Raw genomic sequence first — 20220 nt, forward strand, 5'->3', positions numbered from 1 at the left:
CTCCTTCCTGTGGGAAGTGCGGCTCCTTTCGCGTCCCCCACCCTCTCGGCTCCGCCTGGCAGCTGCTCCGCCGCCGGGCAGGGGCTAGGCTGGGCCCGCGAGCAGCGTCCGGGAGGAGGGTGCCGGACCCTCACACTCGCGGGTGCCCAGACAGGCCCGCCTCTGGTTGCGGGTCTTTTCTGGAAGCAAGCCGCCCGCCCTCCCCCTGACCGCGGGCGAGGTCTTACCTCGCCACCAGTACGTCTTGGACAAGTCGTGCCAGGTCTGATGCTGGGTGTGGTGAGTGCCGCCTGGGCCCAGGTGCGCAGCCTCGATAAGCCCCCGGCGCCGGTCGGGCTGCAGCACCACCTCCAGCTCGGCGAAGGTCTTGCGGTGCCGCTGCCTCCGCTGGTAATACAGCGTTCCGTCGCGCACCACGTAGCAGGCGGCCGCCTTGCGGATTTTACGCTTGACATTACCCTCGGTGCCCGGCGCGTACGGCTCGCACTCGTTCGTCAGGTAGCGCAGGATGGCCTGGTAGCTTTCCTCGCTTGACATCGCTGACGGCGGCTCCCCGAGGGCGCCTGTCAGTGGCAAGGGAGGAAGACAGCGCACTAGTTCCGGGCGGATGCAACAGCAGTGGCGGCACTGTAGGGAGGACTGGCTGTGTCTGTAGTGAGTGCTCTTCGAGGGCGCCCGCACCGTGGAAGGAGAACTGACGAGTTGGTAACCAAGAGGAACTGCACTTCTCCAGCGCGCGGGATCCGCTGGCGACTGACAAAATGGCTGCTGCACCACCGGAAGTGACGCAAATCAAGGGCAGTGGGTGAGGGGGCTAAGCCCTGATTGGAGCGCAATGGCTTTCTGGCTTGATCTAGCCGACCAAGTGACGTTAGGACTGCGGACGGACATTTTGGTAGCGGGTAGGCCCTTCCTGGGAAATCGAAGTGGTTTTGAGCAGACATCTTAAGTCCTGGCAGTTTCCCTTTTTGTTTTTCCCTTCTTTCCCAGGATCTGAGCACGTGTAGGAGGCGGTGGTGGGCAGTTGTTAATCCCGTCGGAGATACCCCAAGGTGTAAAGGAGTCTTTTTGACCCCGCCTACATTTTGAGACACCCGACAACATAAAAGCGCCAGATTTTGAGGCCCCTAGTATAATATTAGCCTTTGGATGTAAGACCAAAGAAAGCCCTTTCACATGGAAATGTAGCTTCCAGTTAAGTGTTATAAAATCTAAATCCCTCCGTGATAGGAGTTAATGTAATTTCTAAGTGACTGCTGGTTCCTAACTACCCATGGAATAGTCATTTTTCTGGAATGATCAGCTTATGTATTGACGATTTTTTACCTATGAAGGTAGTCATGTTGGCAAGGAGTGAGGAAGATCAGCTAGCAGTGTTTTCTTACAGCTTTATTTGCATATATTTTTACATAAACTTAGGGGAAAAAATTCTCCATTTTACACCCAACATATACTGAATGCACAAAAGGCCGAGGCGGCTCAGACTGCGCGGTGCTTTATTGGAGCCTGAAAACTCTGGGCCAACCCTCTCCTAGCCTAGAGTCTGCAGTCACTGAGTGAGGTGACCCTTTGGAGATAGGTGTGGACAGATGGTGAAAACAGTGGGCTCAAAAAGCAGGATGCAGGACTTCCCTAGTGGTGCAGTGGTTAAGAATCCGTACTTCCAATGCAGGGGATCCGGGTTCTATCCCTGGCCAGGGAACTAGATCCCGCATGTAAACTAAGAGTTTGCATGCCACAACGGAGGAGCCCACGAACCGCAACTAAGACCCAGCGCAACCTAAATAAATGAAATAATTAAAACAACAAAAAAAAGCGGGATGCACTCAGTCTCCCGGCACTTGGGGGTGGGGATTGCAGGAATTTCCAAACGGCCCGGTTGTTTGAGGCAGTTGAACATTCTAGCTGTAGGTACAGGAGCTCCCAGGCCCTGAGGAAAGATAGAACTACCAGGCCTTAGGGCCACTCATTCCACAGACTACAGCTGGGTGAGGGAGGAATTAGAAGATGGAGACACACCCCTGCTCCCAAGGGGTGGGGCACCCAGAATGGATTTCCAAATCCACCCTCCAAGGGATGTATATGTGCTGGGCCAGCACCACCAGTTTTGCTGTGAAATAGACTTCCTTTAAAACAAAATTTAATGTGGGACTTTCCTGGTGGTCCAGTGGTAAGAATCCGCTTTGCAGTGCAGGGGATGCGGATTCGATCCCTGGCCAGGGAACTAAGATCCCACATGCCGCGAGGCAACTAAGCCTGCATGCCACAACTACTGAGCTTGCCCACCTCAGCTAGAGCCTGCCTGTCCAAACTAGAGTCCATGCACTCTGGAGCCTGCGCACAACTAGAGAAAACCCACCACCACAACTAAGAGCCCACGTGCCGCAACTAAGACCCGATGCAGCCAAAAAAATAAAATTAAAAATAAACCTTTAAAGAAAACTAACACATTAAAAAAAAAACTAAATTTAATGTAAGTAGATTAAAATTTTAAGTAAACAAGTTGTGGACATGGCTAAGAGAAGCTAAGTTAGTCGAAATCCCTCCACACCCAAATCAGTTTCTATCAAAACACACCCCGTGAAAACACTGAGAAGCCCACTGAAACTTGGGATTCTCTTCTGTGCCTTTGGGCCAATAGAGAAATGTTTTAGTAAAATGTTTTTTACACGTGGTCCAGTGGTCTTCCTGAGAAAAGCTAAACTTGCTGTCCTGCGAGAACAAGTATTTAGTGTTTATACTGTCCTGAGCTGCAAGCTGTTCAGGACTCAAAGGTAATCAGAATGGGCAGTTCCATTTTAAGGCATTTAGACGAAAAAAGCAGTGCTTTTAAGGGGACATTTTGTGTTCAGAAGTAAGAACATGTAGCTCTGCATTCACGTTGGGTATTTTGACTGGCTTTTAAGCTTTCTCTGTTCACAGCTGCATGACCTCTTTTTTCATATATTTTTTTAAAATCACAATAAAAAGGGTTTTTTTCCAAACAAAATCTAAGCAAAAGCCAGCCAACCAGCTTACCTTGTATATGTATATTTACTTTACACACCTTTTCAGTTTTCAAGTCCTCCAAAGACTGTTTTATCCCCAACACCTAGACCAATGCCTGAATTTAACAAGCACCAGATATAATCATTAATTCCATCACCCTGGATAGAATGGAGGTGAGGGGCAGTGTTGATATATTTTACCTTCACATACTATTCCTATGTATAAAAAGCATGTTTCTCAAGAGGATGTACCTTGTTCATCGTTTCCTTGCAACTTAGCACAGTGTGGTACGTAAGATGATCTGCTTTTTGAAGAAGTGCAAGCCAATTTTTTTTTTTAATTTTTAATTTATTTATTTATGGCTGTGTTGGGTCTTCGTTTCTGTGCAAGGGCTTTCTCTAGTTGTGGCAAGTGGGGGCCACTCTTCATCGCAGTGCACAGGCCTCTCACTATCACGGCCTCCTGTTGCGGAGCACAGGCCCCAGACACGCAGGCTCAGTAATTGTGGCTCACGGGCCCAGTTGCTCCGCAGCATGTAGGATCTTCCCAGACCAGGGCTCGAACCCGTGTCCCCTGCATTGGCAGGCAGATTCTCAACCACTGCACCACCAGGGAAGCCCTGCAAGCCTATTCTTAACAATTACAATTACTATTTTCCTTACCACTTTATGTAAAAGAAATTGTATTCATTTAAGCTTATTTTCTGGAAGCAAGAGCAGATTATACAGGTGATAGTTCTAAGTAGTTTTAACTCAGCTATAAGCTAATCGTTAAAAGGTGAGATACTAGTGAACCAAAAGGCATCCCCAATATGAAATAAATGTGTCTATTATGGAGAAGGGTAATTTAACAAGAAAATAACTCATTAAGAAGGCTTCCTTTCTGCAGACAGAAGAAAAAAATGCATCTTTTAGCAATCAACCTGGCTAAAATCTATGCAACATCCTAGTACTTGTAGCTATGTAACAAAAAGTTTAGACAGTGCAGTCTGTAACGTGCCCTTATAGCCTCAGCTGAGCAAAGCTTGCATTTAACCATATAGATCTTATTTTATTTACATCATCTTGCTTAACATCTCTCCAAGAGGCTTACATTAGGAGGCACTATTCCCAAGAAATGAACTCTTTAAAAAATACCTAGCTCTTGGACTTCCCTGGTGGTGCAGTGGTTAAGAATCCGCCTGCCAATGCAGGGGACACGGGTTCGATCCCTGGTCTGTGAAGATCCCATATGCCGCGGAGCAACTAAGCCCGTGAGCCACACTACTGAGCCCACACGCCACAACTATTGAAGCCCGCACGCCTAGAGCCCATGCTCCACAACTTAAGAGTAGCCCCTGCTCACTGCAACTAGAGAAAGCCCACACAGCAACGAAGACCCCATGCAGCCATAAATAAATAAATAATTTATTAAAACAAAAAAACCCACCTAGCTCTTAAATTCCTAACTGTGTAGTTTAGCTATTACTGTGTAGGCTGAACATGCCTAATTTAGGAGTAAAAATTCCACCACAATCTAGTTATAGTCAGATCTTTATTTAAAAATCCAAGCTGCCAACTTAGCGTTTTCCACCAACACGGGGAGCAGAAACTTTCACAGGCTTCACAATCTTTTGCTTAGGTGCCGCCTTTGTGGGAGCCTGTAAAAAGACAATATGTTATGTGGCACTATTCCATGTGAGGTTTTGTTTTGGTTTTTTTCCCCCAATCACTGCTCTCTTATGCCCAGATTCTGTTTGTTTCCTAGATTGCTTTCCTAATTATCTGTGTTCCTAATATTATAAAGTCCACCTTTATATGAAATATAAATGAAAGACAAAGATATCAGATTGAAGGAGTTAAGAGACACAACTAGATGCAGTGTGGGATCCTGAACTGTATCCTAAGAACAGAAAAAGGACCAATGCTAACTTTTTGGTTTGAAATTTTTACTATGGTTATTGAAATTAACACTGATAAAAGCTCGGTAAATTCTGTACAATTATAGAAAATTTTACTGAAAATCTAGAATTATTTCAAAATAAACTTTAAAACGCCTTTATTTTCCCCTTTCTATTTCTATATAGCACTAACATACGCATTTGGCTTTAGCAAAGGGACCTCTCTGGAGACCGGAATCACTCACTCAGAAATCAATTATGGACGTCATTTCCATTAGAGCCTTGCACTAAATTCCTTAAAAAAACTGAAACTTTCATTTACCACAATTTGGATTAAAAATAAATCTTTCTGTTGCTTTAAATGAGAAATCCAAGATAATCCCACAATTACCTTTGCAGCAGCCATTGCTGTCTTTTTAGATGCTTGCTTAGCCTTTTTTGCTTCTTTGGCAGCCCTGTGGGGTTAAAAATAACTTAAGCAAAGCACTTTACTCCTTAAGGGTATAGTCTATTAACAAGAGGCTAGTGTTTGGGAAAAGTAGAATTAACATATTCCTTCCCCACCTGCAATTATTTGTATGATAAATCCAAAGGATTTATTAACAAATGTCATTAACCACCAAGTCAGCTTAACATTTGTTAGAAATTGTACAGTATCTTTATAATTGCATATAGAATTTCAACAAATCATTTAGACTATAGTATAAACTTCTGTATTATTAAACATGAGTGTTTACAATTTCACAATTCCTATACAGATGCAAGTAACACAACACAAAATAACATGAGATTAAGATTTCTGTGCCTATAAACCCAAACATAACCTAAAATCCATTCCAACAGCTGAAATGCTCATAATGAAAGCTTCCTCACCTGATAGCTTGTTCTCGTTGAGCCTTCCTAACTTCAGGTTTCTGATTCCTCTTGGCCATTATATCAGCAAGAGATGCACCAGTTATGGCCCTCTGGAATTTGACTGCACGGCGGGTTCTTTTCTTTTGAATTTCTTCCTACGGAACAGAAAGATGGGGACCACACTTAGCAACCTTGCTTCATGAATGTCGGGAAGAAATGAAATATATCACATGTCAGAAGGGGGCAAATGAGCTCTCTCGGGCCTTTTTTATAAGGGCACTAATTCCATTCATGAGGGCTCTGCCCTCATGGCTGTATCACCTCCCAAAGGTCCCACCTCCTAACCATCACCTTGGAGGCTCAGTTTCAACATATGAATTTGGGGGGGGAACACAATTCAGACCACAGAAATATTCAACCAGGGAGTTCCCTGGTGGCCTAGTCGTTATGACTCTGGGCTTTCACTGCCAGGTTCAATCCCTGGTTGGGGAACTGAGATCCCACATGCTGCACAGTGCAGCAAAAAAAAAAAAAAAAAAAAAAAAAAATCGACCAAAAATAATCCATGCATTATTTGAAATGAAATATACATACAAATATATATTTTTAAAGTATCTATATGTAAAATACTGCAATACACAGATAAGTTTTCCGATTATGGATTGGTTAAACCATCTATTAAAAATCCTGGCCACTATTTACTACTTTATTTAGAAAGACAGAAAGTTCAACTCTAAGGAAGTTAACTGAATAGTACTTTAAAAGTGATCTTAACAAGACTTTATGATAAAGAATGTGCTTTCGGAAAAAAATGATCAAACCTCAACTCTATTTTGTTTTTACTCCAAGTACTGACACTGGGAGAAATAGTCAAGTTAGAAGATGATTTAAGACAGGAAAGCCACCAAATGTAGGGAATGTCTGGGAATCAAGACAGTACAATTCACACATCTGCTGCAGATTCTATACTGAAACCTATGCTACAGTGCTTGTGAGAAAAAAGATCTTACGTGCATCTCTAAGTCCAAGAAAAAATAAAATGAACTATTTATTAAAGCAGGGATACACAAAATATCTTAAAATTTTTAAACAGGACATATGGAGAAAAGAGGGCACATTTGTGGTTAACCAAAATGCTCATTTTACCAATACTTTAAACTTTGTACAGAGGTGAAATTTTATTGTAGAAAATGCCAGTATTTACCTGTTTATATTTTTCTTACCTCAAATCCATTTAAAAAATATTTTTCTTATTGTGGTAAAATATATATAACATTAAGTTGACCATTTTAAAGCATTTTTAAGTGTGTAATTCAGTGGCATTAAAAATGTTTGCAATATTGTGCAAACACCAACTTCCATCTCCATAACTTTTTTCATAATTCAAAACGAACTCTGCACCCATTAAATAATAGCTCCCTATTCCACCTTCCCCCTAGTCCTGCCTGGTAACCTCTACTTTGTCTTTATGAATTTGTCCACAACTAGGTACCCCATAAAAGTGGAATCATACAATATTTGTCTTCTTGTGTCTGGCTTATTTCACTTAGCATAATGTCAGGCTTGTCAGCTTTTTAAGGCTGAATAATATTTCACTGTATGTATTTATCACATTTAGTTATCCATTCATCCACTGATGGGACATTTGGTTGTTTCCACCTTTTGGCTATTGTGAATAACAGCACCGTGAACATCAGTGTACAAGTAATCTGTTTAAGTCCCCGCTTACAATTCTTTTGCGTATATAGACTTAGAAATGGAATTGCTAGATCATATGACGGTAATTCTCTTTAACTTTTTGAGAAACTGCCAAACCACAGTGCCTGCACCATCTTCATTCAACAATGCACAGGGTTCCAATTTCTCCACATCCCCACCAACATTTGTAATTCCTCCCACCCCCACCCCCGTTTGGATAATGGCCACCTTACTGGATATGTCACATCCCCCTGTTTAGAATTTTTCCTTCCTCTGAACTCCCATAATACCTAGCCATGTCCTTCACCCAGGAGGTGCTCACTCACTAAATATTCACAAGCCTCCTGAATACTAATTCTCTTGCCATGACACTCAAACCTTTTCTCAAAAATCTGTTTCAACAACCTAAAAGACCACTTCAAAAAACACAACCAGTTTTAAGAACTAATATGCTGGAAGACTCCACAATATGATACCTACATTGGGAATAATTCTATAAGCATTATAACCAATACCAAGTTTTCACAGAACTATTTAGTTGCCACCCACTTGAACATCTTAAACACTTTAATGGTGCACTATAACCCAAGTGAGCTTAATGTAATTTACCTAACTCTGGAAGGGGGAATGCTTTCAAATTTCAACTTGATATTTTTACTGTGAGCCTAAGATGTATAAGGAGGCACTCTTTATATCAATCATTTTCACTTCACTGTCTGATGCTTTTCAGTTAGGAGTACTTTCACATACTGTCTCATTTAATTTTAAAAAGCAGTAAATGATGCTCAGAGTTTCAACAACATGAAAGTGCATTTCACTTACCGACTGTCCCTTTTTGTGCTTTCTTCTGTAGAGGACAGTCCAGTTGATCTGACGAGGATTCCTCTTGGAAAGGAATGCCGACTCACATTTTGCATTAAGAAATTGGAAAACCTGTCGTGACAAGTTCAAAGTAGGAGTCTTGAGCTTGAAATTACTAGTGAATTAATATTCTAATTCTATCCTCTCATTTTACAAAACTGAGGCCCATACAGACCAAAAGGCTTGTATCACAGAACTGGCAGGAAACTGTCTCTGCGTTTCACCCTGTCTTTTCTCGAGTAGACAAACCTAAGTTCATAACGCAGAGGAGAGATGGGTGTCAAATTCTGGAAGGCATCTAACTCCTGTCCCTCCCGAGATTCCAAAAGGACCTGTGCCCATAAAATAGCCAAATACCCCGGTGGCCCACTGCCCTTACACAGGAACATTAATGTTACACAAGCTCCTAACTTCCGACCTGATTTACATTCGATCAAAGCTCAAGACTGATTCACTTAGAGGCTTCTGATCCTAACAATCATTGCACACACGGTCCGCAGAACAAGCTTTTCAGGGACCAAGGGTGATGTGGTGAAGGATCCCGCCTAGACTGAATGAGACCGGTCTTTCCTTAGCAGCAAAAGTGTGTTTAGCCCACGCGGCCTTTCACCTTCCCGTCGGTCCTGGCGTAGCGCCTCCCGTGTCCTGGATAGATCTTGTACCCGCTGAAACTGCATAGCTCGACCCTGTAACGAAAAGCGAAAGCACATTAGGTGGGGTGGGGGATATCTTCGGAAAGGAGAAGCCATGCCTGGGATGCCGGAGAGGCCCTTTGCCCGAAGATGCAAGAGGATTGGGATACAAGGTTCCTGCTTACTTCATTGCTGCTAGCGCCGGCGAGAAGAAAAGATGGCGAAAAGAAGGAAAGGATCATGGGAAAACCCCTTATTAGGTCGTGGGAAAGCAATCTCCTCCCACAATTCTCTTCCCTAACCCCGGCGGTCGATGATGACGTCACCTCGCCGGGGCGACACGTCTAGAGTTCCCCGGTGGCCGTCTGACCCTGGAGTAACTGCGCTAGAGGCCGTTAAGGCTCTACAGGCGGGGAGGGAGGGACAGGCAGGCAGTTGCTTTCTGAGTCATTTTGTCGTCTCTCCTAGAGCTTCGTCCTACTGCAGGGAACGTGAGGTAAAGAGAAGAGGCTCCTCTCTCCCCTCCCTTTTATAGTTTAGTGATGTACAGATGAATGCCGCTTAGGTAAAACCTAAAATCATATTTTGCTTTCTGTGCTGGCCCATTTCCTTAACTAACAAAATTAAATTGTAATAGTTTCCACATTTGCAAAAAAATAAGGACATCTGAACTGTCTCTGAGGCCGTGCAAATGGAATTGTGCTTGATGGCGTTTTGCATTCATTATAATTAACGTTCGTTGAGTGTTCTCTTTCTGTGTGCCAGGACTCGTGCTAAATCATTTGCATACATTAATTCATTTAGTTTACAAAATCTCTATTAAGTAAGCGCCGAAGCATTGCAAAATGACGACTGCCGGTGGCGGTCGATTGCCAGGCTGCCGGCTGCTACCTAGTGGCGGGGGTGTGGGGGTAGCGGCCGGTGGTTGCTCAGGAAACGGTAAAGCCCTTCTCTAGAAAAGGCAGCCCTGCCCGGGCCCACCGGGAAGGCCGATGTCTGGATCGCTTGACCCCTTCTGTAATGCTCGGTACTTCAGCAAATAGTGGGGAGTGGCAAAAGAGAATCCTTGAATTGTGTGCGAGGCTGGGATACTTGACTAGGAAACAAATCTAATGATCGGTTTATGCTGTTGTTGGAGCCCATTGGCAGGCTGCTCCAAAGTATGCCTCAATGGCATAGTGGATATTTTGCATTCCGGTTACTTAAGAACCGGTAGGTGCAAGAGGGATACTTAGACCCTCCTCTGTGTCCCCTTGGAAGCAGGAAATAAATCTCTCATACTCTCTCGCTGTACTGTACCAGAAGATAGGAAGACATCATTATTACCAGAGATAGGGAATTCAGGGCATAGAAGCTTGTAAACAAACTTTGATACTTCTTTACTAATTTACTACCCAAAGCCCAAACTTTGCTTAAATTCCTTACTAATTATTGTTCCTTTGTCTAAAAAATATAAAAGCTGCCTGCTTTTGCAACTTCTTACTTAGGACTTATTTCTGTGAGACCTCTGTGCACATGAATTAAATTTGTTTAATTTTCTTTTTCTCCTGTTCATCTGTTGTGTGTTGATTTTATTATTAGTCCAGCCGCAAGAACTCAAAATGGGTAGAGTAGGAAATTTCCCTCTTCTGGACACTCTCTATATAAGCAACTCACCCTAAAAAGTTCTGCAAGTAGGTGGTTGAAGAGATTTAAAAAGTCCAACAAGGTGGCTGACTGATATTAAGAAAGCTGCACATATGTTGGAAACAATCTCAAGAATGAATGAACAGAGATATGAATGGAGTTGAAAAACCAAAGAAGCAAAGGGAAGGAATTTGACAGCCTGACCAACTCTGACCAGCTGTTGAGAGTGTCTGGTATACTTAGAAGACTTTGTCTAAATAGACTACAGGCAGATGGATACCTCAGCTTCCATGGTTTTTGAACTTGACTCTGACATCCATCTAACTTTCTTTGTTTTAAATTACTGGTGATAAAATAGTTTGATCACTTAAAAAAAAATCTTTCTGGAATAGTCCTGGCTTCTACAAGCTCCACAAGGCACAGCTGGATGTGAGTAGAGGGTGGAGCGAAGATCTACCTGCAGGATTTTGGATCTGTTTACTTCACAGAACCCCAGAATTTATAGTCCCTTCCCAAGCATTTTAGGAAGATTTTGTTCTGTCGGTCCTCGAAATTATTTTTGGTCTGACTAGCTCCGTGGAGGAAAAGCAGGAAACTCGGTCTTATGGATTTTAGCTCTTTTACTCTTTCCTGGAGCTGGCATTTCAGGGTTCTTTATGACACTTTGTATGTATCACACCTTACATTGTGTTCAAGCACTCTTATAATAAGAAGAAATTATACAGAAACCCCTAAAAGCATTTTATATAGTGTCATAAAGCACAGTTTCCAACACCATCCATAAATTTTTGCAGACTTTATCCTTTCTCTTTCATAGGCAAAAGACAGCTTCACTCCAAAATTGGTGCTTTTCTGGGCGTCTATATACTTCCTGAGAACAGAGCATTCTCTTCACTGTTTCTTCACCTTTTATACATAGTCTCCTGCTGTACTAGTTTCCTGTGGTTGCTGTAACAAATAACCACAAACTTGATGGCTTAAAACATGACAAATGTATTCTCTTATGGGTCTGGAGGCTGGAAGTCTGAAATCAGTATCACTAGGCTGAAGTCAAGCGATCTGTGCTCCCTCCGGAGGCCCTGGGGTAGAACATGTTTCTTGCTCTTCCAGTTTCCACCCAGATAAACCCGCTTGAATTCCTAACCCATAAAAACGGTGAGATCATAAATGTTTGTTGTTTTAAACTACTTTGTTTTAGGAATAATTTGTTAACATAGCAATAGGTAATGCAGGAAGTAAGGAAAATTTGAAGATGGAGACTTAGTGAATAGCGGTATCATTTGTCAAAAGAAGACAGATAAGAGGAAGGAGCGTGTTTGTGAGGAAAGGGTCAGTTTGGGAAAGACCAAGTTCACGATGCCCGTAGGATGTGAAGGTGGAATTGTGTAGTGGGAAGATAAACAAGTTTAGAGGAGTGTTTGGAATAGGATGTATTTTAGGAGTAATGGATCTATAGGTGATAGTAGAATATGTGGGATAGCATCACCTACTGTCACAGGCTGTCTTCTCTGGAAGCACTTACTGAGACTATGTTTAGAGTAAAATGTATTTATTAGGGACCAGGTCCTATGAAAGGAAGGAGGAAGCAATGTTAGGCAGAAGAAGGCAAATGCATTACTGGCCCAACTAAACCCCAGTCAACCCTGCCAGGAGCTCTGGAACAATTATTGCCTGTCAGAGTATCCCTTTTTGAGTCAAATGATCAATTCTCTTTATACCCCCACCTTGCTTAGTCAGCAGATGTGGGTTGACCCAGGGAGTTCATGACCTAAGTGAGGTGGTGCTCAGCAGCTGAGCCAGACTCTGCTGACAGCTGGAGGACATTGCTAACTATGATGTCTTCAAGCTCTTGCTTGAAGAGGGATCTGGATGGGGCATCTCTGGGTCTGCCACCCCTAGAAAGAGTGACTAGAGTGAGTCAGCCAGAGGAATCAGGAAATACTAATATTTACGGGATGGGAGAAATGGAGAAAGAATCTACTGAAGGAGGCTGAGCAGATGAGGTCAAAGGAAATAGATATCCATGACAGTCATCTCACAGAAGCCTATGGAAGATTTTTGACAGCGTTAAGAGGCAGAAAAAGTTAAAATAAGACAACAACAGGAATGTGTAAACACGAATGCCTTCGGAATGACTTAGGCACCAATCTTAGTGTTTTCTTCCAATAGCATTCTCTCCTCAGTTGTGGGAGGGATCCTGCCTTTTTAGAATCCATCATCAGAGTTCCCAGTAGGCTGGTCAATCCCAAGACTCTCAGGCATTGGCCTCAGGGAGGGCTTTGAAAGGAATGCCTAGTAACTAGATTAGAAAATAACTAGGTTTAAAAATTACTCAGTGGGGCTTCCCTGGTGGCTCAGTGGTTGAGAGTCCGCCTGCCGATGCGGGGGACACGGGTTCATGCCCCGGTCCGGGAAGATCCCACATGCCGCGGAGCGGCTGGGCCCGTGAGCCATGGCCTCTGAGCCTGCGCGTCCGGAGGCTGTGCTCCGCAACGGGAGAGGCCACAACAGTGAGAGGCCCGCGTACCGCTAAATAAATAAATAAATAAATAACTCAGTGAACAATTATGAATCTTTCTTTAAAATTATGAAGCATTATTAAAATTTAAAGAATTCTCTTAAAAATCTAAATCTAATCAAGTTTTCATATCTACCCATTATATAAATTATAGGGGACAGAGGAACATGTGAAATGATTCCACATGCTTGCAACTGGCATCTACAGGATGACTTAATTTCTTCAACATCATGTAAAATTGAGAGAGAGAGAGAGAGAGAGAAGAACGAATGAACAGAACCAGCTATATAAATAATTTGCAGGGTCCAGTGTAAAATGAAAGTATGCGGTCCCTTTGTCAAAAAGCAGGAAAAAGATGTCCTTAAAGTACTAAAATAAGCTATTTCCTTTCTTCTGCAATCTATCTCTCGACCTTTCATGATATTTTTTCAATTGCTATTTAACTTCATGCTCTCTCAGGCAAGGACATTCGCTGGGCCAATGCAGCCACTCATAGGTGCCCAGGGTCCTGCCCTGTGACTTGACATTTTGCATGAACATTCCAGGCCTACGTGCTCTCAGGTCCCCCTCCTTAGAGGCACCGGACCAACAAACTGCCTCAGTGCTGCTGGGAAGTTCAGCCAGCCATCTCCTTCCACCATCCTCCTGGGTAGATGTCAAACTGGCATAATGCATGATGGTGCTGCCTGCTTTGGAGAGAGCTGAGGGGGAGGGGAAGGAGTGAGTCAAGGGACTGTAGAACCAGCGGCCCTCTGGAACCCATCCCTAGAAAGAGAGGAGGCTGCAAGGAGTGGGCCCACAAGGGAGCTGAGGTGGCAAGCCCCAGGCACATGCTCTATCGCCCCATTATACTTCACTTAAAAAACACAAATGCAAGGATACAATTATTAAGACTTTCAAGACAGCGACTGCAGAGCATTAAACTCCAAGCATGGGATACCCTTGAGCAAGGGACCCTGTGTGACTGCATAGGTTGCACAACTTGAGGCTGGCTCTGCCTATAGATTAAAAAAAATTTAAGAGCCTCCTCAACTAATTGCAACATATGGATTTTAACGGAGGCCTGATTTGAACAACCAAGCTGGATAGACCGTGGGGGTAATTTGAATACTGACTGGATTTTTGATATTAAGATGTACTGTCAATTCTTTACCTATTGTAATTGTACTGTGTGTTTAATAAAAAAAAGAGTTCTTATATTGATATTTAGAGATACATACTAAATATTTACAGATGAAATAGCAGGATGGCTGGGATTTGCCTTAAAATAATCTGAGGGAGGGACTAGTGGGTAAGGGCATGGATGAAAAAAATGATTGGCCAGAAGTGGATAATAGTTGAAGCTGGATGTTGTGTAGGAGAGTTCATCACAGTAGTCTCTATATAGTTATGTACTCTTTTTTTTAATTAAAAAAATTATTATTATTATTATCCTTTATTTTTGGCTGCATTGGGTCTTCATTGCGGTGCCCGGGCTTCTCATCACGGTGGCTTCTCTTTGTGGAGCACGGGCTCTAGGCGCGTGGGCTTCGGTAGTTGCAGCATGCGGGCTCAGTTGTTGTGGCTCACAGGCTCTAGAGTGCAGGCTCAGTAGTTGTGGTGCATGGGCTTAGTTGCTCCGCGGCATGTGGGATCCTCCCAGATCAGGGATCAAACCCGTGTCCCTTGCATTGCCAGGTAGATTCTTAACTACTGTGCCACCAGGGAAGTCCTGTTATGTACTCTTTTAATTACTTTTCCATGATAAAAAGTTTCAAACAATTATAAAGTGTTTAGGGATTGAAAGATTTAAGCCCCGCAATTCAATCCTGAAAATAGGAGGAATAAGTACCACCTGTATTATTTTGTAATTTAAAAAATTTTTAAAACAAAAACCCACTTTATACAAGAATGTTTATATCATCTTTATTCATAATACATACAAGAAACACTCTCGGTGCTGTATCAAATGTGAATATATAGACAAACTATAATATATATTCATATAATGGACTACTACTTAAATAAAATGGAATAAACTACTGACTTACTCATCAACATGAGTCCCCATAACCTTATGCTAAATGAAAGAAGCCTTACCAAAAAAAAAAAAAAGTACATATTGTATGATTCTGTGTGTATCAAGTTCTACACCATACAAATCTAACCTATGATGGAAAGAAAAAGAACAGTGGTTGCTTCTGGGTGGGAGAGGATTATTGAATGGGAAAGGGTATGAGAGAACTTTCTGTTTTAATGGTAATGTTCTATGTCTTTATGGATTTTGGGTTAATTAAACACAGTTGGTCAAAACTCAGTGAATGTTCATTTAAGATTTGAGTATTCATGTAAATTTTACTTTATATCTTTTTTTTTTTTTTTTTGGCTGTACCACGCGGCATGCACCATCTTAGTTCCCGACCAGGGATTGAACCTGTGCCCCCTGAAGTGAAGCTCGGAATCCTAATCATTGGACCGCCAGGGAATTACCGTAAATATTATTTAAAAAAACAGGAAACTAAATAAATATTGAACACTAGTTAATGAAATACTTGTTGAAGTATATAGGGAGATACATCAAAAAACGAGATGGATGGAGGGGAGGGATAGATAGATATATATGTGATAAAATAAGTATAATAAAATGTTGATAAGAGAATCAAAGTGGTGGGTTTATGAGTGTTCCCTGTAAAGTTCTTTCAAATTTTCTGTATGTTGGAAATGTTTCATAATAAAATTTTGGCTAAATGAAGGGAGCCATCTTCTGGAAGAAACTGGTATTACCGATTGGCTCAAAAATGCAAGAGGAACGAAGCATGGTATTTATATGATTCAGAATGCAATAGCTGCTTAGTACTGTTCACATACTCTATTGGTTCTCACGCATGTGCCCAAGCTGTCTTCTTTGGCTGGAATCTTTCCTCCCTTTCACTGGCTAATTTCCTACTCAGATTTTATTTCCTCCAGAACAGAGGTTTGGAAATATTAAGTGTTTTAGGCTTCATGGGCTAAGAGGCAAAATTGAGAATATTTATATAAGTATTTCTATAACAAGAGAGAAAACCAATTTCCACAATATATCCGTTGACAAAATTTAAAATATAATAATATTGAATACGTTTTTGTAAAACAGATCTACTAAAGAATGAAATTCTTTTTGGGGAGGGGGAGGATAACATTTCTCTTAACATTTCCCTATCATCAAAATCAATTGCAAATATTAATCTGTTAATCCTGATCTCTAATGAGATTTTACAACTTTTGTCTTTGAAAAATGTCTTTTCACCCTGACAAATACTGCCATCAATCCAAGGACATATGATTTAAATTGAACATATTAATCTCTTGGAAGGCAATTATAGAATTAGACTATTTTCTTGATATTTTCCTTTTAGCATGTCAGATTAATTATTTCCAATTGAAAGTTAAGTGAAAGCTCCAAAATGCACAGTTAAATTGGTCTTGAAACATGGAAATTTTCTTTGCATTTGCATTGAGGTCTCAACAACACTACTAAAACTGTCATTTGAGCTCGGAAAAATATAACCACTGCAAATTTGTTTGAGAATGGACAGCTTCCTTTTTAACTTATGAATCAACTAACGTTAGTGATTATTGAAATGACTTTACCACAGAATAAGTTTTGCATGTAAGTGCTGCATTGTCCTTAGCTTGAGTTTGTTAAGAAGCATCATCACATGATCAAAATTAGCAAAAAACGAATCCTAAAGCCATTCAATAAGTGTTCCATAATAGTGGTTAAGGGAGGTTCTTTTCATTTGAAAAAATTTCAATCTTGGCCCTGAGCTAAAAAAAATTAATAATATAAAATGATACCACTGGTAAGTCATCAAACACTGTGTGGTAGGGCAAGTCAGGATATTCAGCTGCTATTTCTGACAAAAATTCATGGGCTGATGATGGTAAACCCATAAGAACAAATGAAGTTTATTGTTGACACCACTGGCTCAACACGTGGTGGATTCAAATGTTTTCCACAAAGAATCTGCTAATTAATAATACAATGATGTTATAACCATAGGCTTTACACCTTACATTTTCACAAGTGTTGTAAATCTGTCAAACTAAGGCTTTTTCTACTTTTTTAAACAGAAGATTCCACTTAGGTGTATTGAATTAGTGTTTTCTCAACTTCTTTAAAAATATTCTCACCTGTTCAATGCAGCCTATTCACAAAGGCTAATTCTAAAGTCACTTGAAAAATTGACTCCTTGAATAAACAGAACAAAGGAGCAGTTTCAATAACACCTGTCAACTCATTAAGAGCCAAGGAAAACGATTCAAAATAATTTCGCTTCACTAAATAATTTAAATTGACTATTGATGTTCCCAGTGTTCTCAACACTTGAAGCAGCTGTTCTTGCCTAAAGGCTAATGATCTTAAACAAGTTTATTTTTTCTGGATACATTTCTTCAGCTGCTGCAGTCAAACATCATTTAATTAACACACCAGAAGTAAATGACTTTCCTTGCTTGCCTAACAAATGAGCCACTTGGAAATTACTTTGGTTGCAGCCTAATTTTCTTTCTCTCTCTCTCTCTCTCTTTTTTTTTTTTTTTGGTGAAGAAATTTTACTATGATGAGATATTCTATTTAATTTTTCTAACTTTTCTGTTTTCTGCGATTTGAATATTGTAATGACTGCTCAGTCTGCTAATGTCGACATATATTGTATTCTTTTAGCATATAGGTTCATTGCATAATAAACATAATGCTTTGCCATCTAATTTGTTAACAAAATAATCTGCAGTTCACAGTATCTTAAAGATGGAATATTTTAAGCTTACCACTTTCTTTTTTTTGTTCTGACATGGTAAGTATATGCTGGTCATAAAACTAATAATAAAATGTCACAGTATGGCGATACACATGGCACATGAAATGCTGTCAAGTAAAACTGTGTTACTGTGGGCTTCCCTGGTGGCGCAGTGGTTGAGAGTCTGCCTGCCGATGCAGGGGACACGGGTTCGTGCCCCGGTCCGGGAGCCCCGGTCCGGGAGGATCCCCCATGCCGCGGAGCGGCTGGGCCCGTGAGCCATGGCCTCTGAGCCTGCGCGTCCGGAGCCTGTGCTCCGCAGCAGGAGAGGCCACAGCAGTGAGAGGCCCGCGTACCACAAAAAAAAAAAAAAAAAAGTGTTACTGTGATTTGTAGTGTGTAGCAGCACTAATAAGAGCTAAGAATGCTGCATATGGTCTCAGTCATGAGAACTCCGTTATTGTAGTGTAAAAGCAGCTGTAGACAATAGGTAAATAAATATGACTATTCCAATGAAATTTTATTTATGGACACTGAAATATGAATTTCATATAATTTTGTGTCATAAAATACTATTATTTTTTCCCCAGTCACTTAAAATGTAAAAACCATATTAGCTGTAGGCTGTACAAAATTAGGCACCAGGCTGGATTCAGCCCATAGTCTGTAGTTTGCCAAACATTGCTAGAGAATATCTATGTAAAGTAGACGTTTGAGTTATTTCATTTGAGTTTATTATTTCATGGAAGGAAATTTATATTTTATTTTTTAAAAATGTTATTGGAGTATAGTTGATTTATAATGTTGTATTAGTTTCAGGTGTACAACAAAGTGAATCACTTGTACATATACATATATCCATTCTTTTTTAGATTCTTTTCCCATATAGGTCATTACAGAATAGAGTTCCCTGTGCTATACAGTAGGTCATTATTGGTTATCTATTTTATATATAGTAGTGAAACAGGAGGGAAGGGGGTAGGGCACAACCTTTAAAACAATGATACAGCCATAGGACATGACAAAGACTGGTTAGAACCAACTGGGTCCAAGATGGCAGAAGATTTGACTTCCAGTAGACCTTGAGCCTCATTATATGCTCATTGTAATACATTAGCATGCTAAATGACACACCCACCGGCGCCATGACAGTTCTGAGGCCAGCCATAAAAGGTGAAAAAGTGGGCGGTGGCCCAATTCCTGGAAATTCCCACCCCTTCCCCGAAATAATTGGAATAATCCTCCCACTCATTAGCCTATGAAATTACCCAGCCCATAAAAACTAACCAGAGCATATTTCGAGGCTCATTCGCCTTCTGAGATGGTCCACACTTTATCTGTGGAGTGTGTTTCTTTCTAAATAAATCCATTTCTTACCTATCACTTCATCTCTGAATTCTTTTGTGCTGAGGCAAGAACAGTAGTGTGTATATGTCGATCCCAAGGGAATTTGTATTTTAGCTTAAAGAGATTATTAATATTCCTTCTGTATTATAGACTTTGTGTTGTAGTTAAATGTGAAAATCTTAGTGATTTCAAAGTTTTGAAAGTACAATTTCAGAAGAGAAAAAGTTAACACATATACTTGAATTCCTCAGTGTAGTAATATACTTTATATATTTCTGTTCGATAATATCCTCTCTTAACTGGAAAGGAAGAAAAGGTAAATTTCTTAAAAGTGCATGAGATAACCAAAAATAGGTCACAGGGAAATTTACAAACATATTACCTGAAAATAGCAGTCTCAAATCTATGTGCAGTATACATCCATTTTTGTTAAAAAAAAAATACGGGAGGCAGGGAATCTAGATATAGTCCCATAGATAAAAATAGATTAAAAGGAAACACAACATGTTAACAGTGACTATCTCAGCGTAGGTGAATTATGGAAGATTGTTATTTTTACTTTTTTGCTTGCCTGTATTTTCTAAGATTTTTACAGTAACATGTTTTTAAAGTTGGCGCATGCTACATTATTTTAAAATAGAAAATATATCCTGAAGGACAAAGAGAACATCTAAAGATACATTTAGACTCCTTTAGAGATTATTATTTTAAAATTTTATTTTATTTTTGGCTGAGTTGGGTCTTTGTTGCTGCGTTCAGGCTTTCTCTAGCTGCGGAGAGCAGGGGCTACTCTGTTGCCATGCGAGGGCTTATTGCGGTGGCTTTTCTTGTTGCGGAGCATGGGCTCTAGGCGCTTGGGCTTCAGTAGATGCAGCACGTGGGCTCAATAGTTGCGGCACATGGGACCTAGAGCATGTGGGCCTCAGTAGTTGTGGCTCATGGGCTTAGTTGCTCTGAAGCATGTGGGATCTTCCCGGACCAGAGATCGAACCTGTGTCCCCTGCATTGGCAGGTGGATCCTTAACCACTGCACCGCCAGGGCAGTCCCTGGAGATTATT

General features: G+C 41.1%; 3 protein-coding genes across 5 annotated transcripts in view; 1 reads left to right on the forward strand and 2 right to left on the reverse strand.

The window, feature by feature from the left end:
• The window catches only part of ZBTB11 (zinc finger and BTB domain containing 11), a 40987-nt gene extending 36581 nt beyond the window's left edge, over positions 1-4406 (reverse strand). For both annotated transcript variants that reach the window (XM_022592853.3, XM_022592772.3), the window contains exon 1: positions 228-4406. In XM_022592853.3, coding sequence (XP_022448561.1) covers positions 228-537 — 310 coding nt within the window. In that variant the 5' untranslated portion in view covers positions 538-4406. The remainder of the gene's footprint in view (positions 1-227) is intronic.
• Positions 4407-4507: 101 nt separating this feature from the next.
• RPL24 (ribosomal protein L24) lies at positions 4508-9209 on the reverse strand. Its single transcript, XM_022593288.3, has 6 exons — positions 9099-9209; positions 8892-8967; positions 8243-8353; positions 5741-5877; positions 5259-5322; positions 4508-4627 (listed from the first exon to the last, which is right to left on the reverse strand). Exons 1-6 carry the CDS (start codon positions 9101-9103, stop codon positions 4547-4549), a joined length of 474 nt encoding a protein of 157 aa, XP_022448996.1. The 5' UTR covers positions 9104-9209; the 3' UTR covers positions 4508-4546.
• A 5097-nt stretch (positions 9210-14306) lies between these two features.
• Positions 14307-20220, forward strand: part of CEP97 (centrosomal protein 97) — a 41116-nt gene continuing 35202 nt past the window's right edge. Inside the window, exon 1 of one of the 2 annotated variants that reach the window (XM_022593109.2) lies at positions 14307-15527. In XM_022593109.2, the coding sequence (XP_022448817.1) occupies positions 15437-15527 (91 nt within the window). In that variant the 5' untranslated portion in view covers positions 14307-15436. The remainder of the gene's footprint in view (positions 15528-20220) is intronic. The other variant, XM_022592972.2, reaches the window with a different exon arrangement.

This window comes from Delphinapterus leucas, chromosome 4 (assembly GCF_059928025.1).
Source record: "Delphinapterus leucas isolate spDelLeu-1000000601 "Yukka" chromosome 4, BTC_Dleu_Yukka2, whole genome shotgun sequence".
Classification (NCBI taxonomy): Eukaryota; Metazoa; Chordata; class Mammalia; order Artiodactyla; family Monodontidae; genus Delphinapterus; species Delphinapterus leucas.

What these genes read in the sequence shown, in the direction of transcription:
- RPL24 (XM_022593288.3), bottom strand. An exon ending in CAACGAGAACAAGCTATCAG is followed by an intron (nt 5,323 to 5,740) that starts GTGAGGAAGCTT and finishes TTAACCCCACAG; the next exon opens with GGCTGCCAAAGAAGCAAAAA. An exon ending in CAGCAATGGCTGCTGCAAAG is followed by an intron (nt 4,628 to 5,258) that starts GTAATTGTGGGA and finishes GTCTTTTTACAG; the next exon opens with GCTCCCACAAAGGCGGCACC.